This window comes from Pinus tabuliformis, chromosome 7 (assembly GCF_031772625.1).
Source record: "Pinus tabuliformis cultivar Carrire ecotype Pingquan chromosome 7, CPIR1, whole genome shotgun sequence".
NCBI classification, from domain to species: Eukaryota; Viridiplantae; Streptophyta; class Pinopsida; order Pinales; family Pinaceae; genus Pinus; species Pinus tabuliformis.
Window position 1 is genome coordinate 1,270,361,139 of NC_142293.1, and position 4,531 is coordinate 1,270,365,669.

The 4,531-nt window shown below is 38.4% G+C and overlaps 1 protein-coding gene across 1 annotated transcript; it reads right to left on the reverse strand.

The window, feature by feature from the left end:
* Positions 1 to 524: 524 nt before the first annotated feature.
* LOC149252075 (aspartic proteinase oryzasin-1-like) lies at positions 525 to 3,827 on the reverse strand. The gene is made up of 5 exons (XM_089454067.1): positions 3,732 to 3,827; positions 2,465 to 2,845; positions 1,672 to 1,732; positions 726 to 849; positions 525 to 624 (listed from the first exon to the last, which is right to left on the reverse strand). Exons 2-5 carry the CDS (start codon positions 2,822 to 2,824, stop codon positions 525 to 527), a joined length of 645 nt encoding a protein of 214 aa, XP_089310193.1. The 5' UTR covers positions 2,825 to 2,845; positions 3,732 to 3,827.
* Between the last annotated feature and the right edge of the window lie 704 nt (positions 3,828 to 4,531).

Here is a 4,531-nt window from a genome sequence, read left to right on the forward strand (position 1 = left end):
TGCAGTTTAAAGGTCGAAACTCCACGGAAACGAAGGGCATCAAGGGCATTGCGGAGGTATCCATCACATCCCACGACACTTCCCAGAATGTCAACCTCATTAAACCCGCTGTCTGAAGTCTAAAAAACCCGAACCCCAACCGTAATTCTGTCATGGCATGACTCTGAGCTTTCTGAGCAATCTCCTCCTTTTCTTTCTCCAGTCTCTCCAGCTCTTCCTTGTAAGGATCGCTCTTCGTTGCAAGGGGCGTAGGCATGATCTTCTCGAAAGCTCTTGTTATCTGAAACCACACCAAAGAAAAAAGAATATCAGTGAAACCACAACCAAAAATCCCAAATCAGTGAATCGTGAGCCCTGGAAATGCTAAAGAAGCTCTGATTTAGATATACCTTGTAAGGACAAAAATAGACAGTCTTTTTCAATGTGAGAACATGGCCCGATTCGTCAAGAAGCTTCGCTATTCCTTTCGCTTCTTCCTCTGAAGTCCCCTCTAGCGACTCCATGCAAACTCACAGCAGCTCGTCTTATGAAATGCGGTCGTCGTGAATCCACTGTATTCTGTTTTTGGCATCCTCCAACCGGACGAATCTCAGCAATCTCCTGCTGTCGTCCACCGATATCTGCCTGGCAGGAGGGTGGGCGTTCAAATACTGCAACTGTTCCTGCCATTGGAAGAATAGTTGGGAAGGAGGGAAAAGGTGGGACTGAAACTGAGATTGGCTCACCTTCGTCTGTTCCTGCCTGTACAGTAAACGTGAAGGGTGGCCACCAAAGGTGGTCTGCAGTTTAAAGGTCGAAACTCCGCGGGAACGAATGGCATCAAGGGCATTGCGGAGGTATGCGCAGGTTCTGCGATTGGAAATAACCATGAATTCAAATCACAATGACCACTCCATTCCGCCCGTGTCTCTTCCCCTTTCCATTGATCTAACGCTTGAAATTTGTGTAATCGTCTAACATCTAATTGTATGGTGCACAAAATGACACGTAAGCAAGGAGGGGAGTTGATTTCAGAGGGAAACGCCTTACGACGTAATGAAACCACAAAAGTGGTCCTACTAAACAACAACAAACTGAGTTGAAAGTATTCAAAGGATGATAGAATTTAGCATATTTTATGTGCTTTCATCCACTAATGGTAAAAGCAAATTTATTCTCTTCAATTGACCTTCTATATATGTAGATTTGAGAGACAGAGCAGGGGTTAGACAGTATTCCTTCAAACCAAACTGTTGCAACAGACAACGTCTCCACTCTGCTCCAGGAGATTCATGGCAGCCTCTTCCCTATGACTCACTATGATGCAAACCAAACATAACCAACTTATAGCCATGACCATTATTGATATTGAATTGATTAATTTTGAATTTATAAATTTAATGTTGGCCATCAAACTCTCTTTTACTTCCATTTTTTCTGTATATATTGTTAATTTTGAATTTTCTTGTACTTTTACTCATCAAATATCTGAGGATGATATCTTTTTGGTTTCAAAACTCAATTACATGGTACGTACCCTCTTCACCAATTATTCATTGTAGACATGCAAACAACCTTTGATATACAATGAAAATAAGCTAATCTATCTGTTGATAAAAACAAACAATCCCCCTTATTAAAAGAACGATAGGCAAGTCATTAGCAAATATAAAAGGTAAATAAGCATGTTACCATTGACACTATAGGATCTTGATTGGCTTGCCTTGTACTTTGAATGAAAATAGCAAGCAATCTACACAAAATAAGCAAGAACAATTGAAAGCTTTCCATCAATCCCTTAAAATCAAAAATTGTTCTATAAAATCATGTTATCGTTAACCAACATATCAGCCCTGTAATAGCAGAAGCACACAACCCAAACATGCAACCCACTCACCATTAAATCCTCGGCAAACATATAAAGAAGAAGTGAGCAAAGGAAATCCCATTTCTTTGCAAACCAACAAATCAGGAAAGAAGGATAACCAGTTCACCTAATCCGAGAGTAATTAAGAAGTATCTCGAACAGTCACATCCATACACACACTGAATTCAGGAGTACAGACATATCGTTTGTTATATTTTGAAGGCACACAAGAGATTGAAATCTCCGTTTGCTTACAAGACACGCAAATTGAATTCAAGTAAATAGATGGAAGGATATTTATGACACTCTGTCTAAGAGACTAACAGGAATTCTGGACCATTATGGACTTGTAGTTGTTGCTTATCTGATCTTGAAAGCTATCTTACTACTTACCATAGTGGTGGGATTTCATTCCACATTCATAATCCATCCTAAATTAGGAGATAGCATTTCTTAATCTCAATCTCACAGGGGTCATAATGATGTTATTGATTACTGATGCACAGACTAAATGCTATTGAAACGTCAATAGATAACGGTGATTTCAAATAAATAAAATCTTAAAAAATAAGAGTCGTGATTTCAAATAAATAAAATCTTAAAACATAAGAGTCATACCGACAAGTAACATTTCGTTAAAGGCACCCAAAGATTAGAGCTTCCTGTGTCGAAAATTACAGTGAACTTCTGAGGAGGAGTACCAAGACCAATTTCTCCATAATACTGAGCATCCAAGTAATTCTTCAGAGGAACACATTCTCCTTTTGCAGATTCGGAGTAGCCCAAATCCCCTCTCAGACCATACCTTCTATTAGCTTCATTAGAAAGCCCCCCTTCCCTTGCAACAATCCTTGCAGCCTGTAAAGTTTTTTGATCCAATCCCTTTTTCTTCAATTCAATTCTTGCTAAGCTGTCATTAGCCGCACAAACCGATGTTAAGACGAGAAAAGCAAGGCCAATATAAACGATAAAAGCCATTTAATCCAGGTTGCAAAGTTTCTTGCGGTCAGAGAGCAGAGATCTCATATATATTTTACAACGTATGGCTCGAATAAAATCTCTCAAAAAACATAATTATCAGCCAAATGCTATTCACACATCCGAACAAGAAACTTGGCCATTAACGTAAGATTTGGCAAACCTAGCTCTAATCCAACCCATGCTCCTACAGAAGTCGCTAAAGAAAGCCTTTGTTCAGAGCATTTCAACAGCATAAATATTATTAAACCCTGGCCAGCCCTCAAATTTCAATTCCCAGCAAACTAATTAACGAAATCCAGCTGAACTTTCAAATTGCATGTTTAAGCAAGAGCCACGAAAATATTCACGAAACTCCACCAGAACAAGGAATTTTACAGCAATTCAAGGACAGAAATCTAACTAAAATATATTAAAAAACCTCAGAAATTTTGAAACTAAATCTTCATCAAATTAACCAAAAGAAGGCTCATTGATCATCATTTGAATTCTATTAAAAGACTCAAAGCTTATTTTGCTCAAAATGACACTGGATCTTCATCAAAAGAACCATAATAACGCTCATTGATAATTATTTGAGCTCTAAATAAAACATATTAAAAGCATCAAAGCCTATTTTGCTCGATATAAACCTAAATCTTCATCAAATGAACGAAAATAAAATTCATCAATCATCATTTAAATAGTAGGATTAACATTTAACACACATTTTTACCATTCCATCTTATATCTTATAAATTTAAACAAAATTTGCTTAATCTTCACAATAATTGCTCGTTTAAAACAAATTGTTGCAAATATTTCATCAAAAATCATCCTCAAACCTCAAATTGTTGCAAATATTTCATCAAAAATCATCCTCAAACCTCAAATTGTTGCACATATTTCATCAAAATCATCCTCAAACCTCAAATTCCTTGACGGAGCCTTTAAACCGGAAGAATGACAGAACAGTTTGAATTTAACAAAATACGGCCATTTCTTGATCAAAATAGTCAGACTCTGTCGAGACTTACTTCGAAATGGAAATCAAGAAAAGAAATGCAGCAGCTGAGGGAAATAAATTCAAGGAAACATCCATCTTACCTCCAAAATCCATGCATACGCAAAGACACGAGAGCAATGCCGGGGAAACGAAGGGCATCAAGGGCATTGCGGAGGTATGCGCAGGTTCTGCGATTGGCAATAACCATGAATTCAAATCACAGTGACCGCTCCATTCCGCCCGTGTCTCTTCCCCTTGCCATTGATCTAACGCGTGAAATTTGTGTAATCGTCTAACATCTAATCGTATGGTGCACAAAATGACAAGTAAGCAAGGAGGGGAGTTGATTTCAAAGGGAAATTCCTTACGGCGTGAGGGAAATAAATTCAAGGAAACGTCCATCTTACCTCCAAAATCCACGCATACGCAAAGACACGAGAGCAATGCCGGGGAAACGAAGGGCATCAAGGGCATTGCGGAGGTATGCGCAGGTTCTGCGATTGGCAATAACAATGAATTCAAATCACAGTGACCGCTCCATTCCGCCCGTGTCTCTTCCCCTTGCCATTGATCTAACGCGTGAAATTTGTGTAATCGTCTAACATCTAATCGTATGGTGCACAAAATGACACGTAAGCAAGGAGGGGAGTTGATTTCAGAGGGAAACGCCTTACGACGTAATAAAAAAAATTATAATTAAATATAATTAATATTTTTATAAT

What these genes read in the sequence shown, in the direction of transcription:
- LOC149252075 (XM_089454067.1), bottom strand. Translation starts at nt 2,824, where the DNA reads ATGGCTTTTATCGTTTATATTGGCCTTGCTTTTCTCGTCTTAACATCG. An exon ending in TAACGAAATGTTACTTGTCG is followed by an intron (nt 1,733 to 2,464) that starts GTATGACTCTTA and finishes TATTTTGTGTAG; the next exon opens with ATTGCTTGCTATTTTCATTC. An exon ending in ACAGGCAGGAACAGACGAAG is followed by an intron (nt 625 to 725) that starts GTGAGCCAATCT and finishes CCCTCCTGCCAG; the next exon opens with GCAGATATCGGTGGACGACA.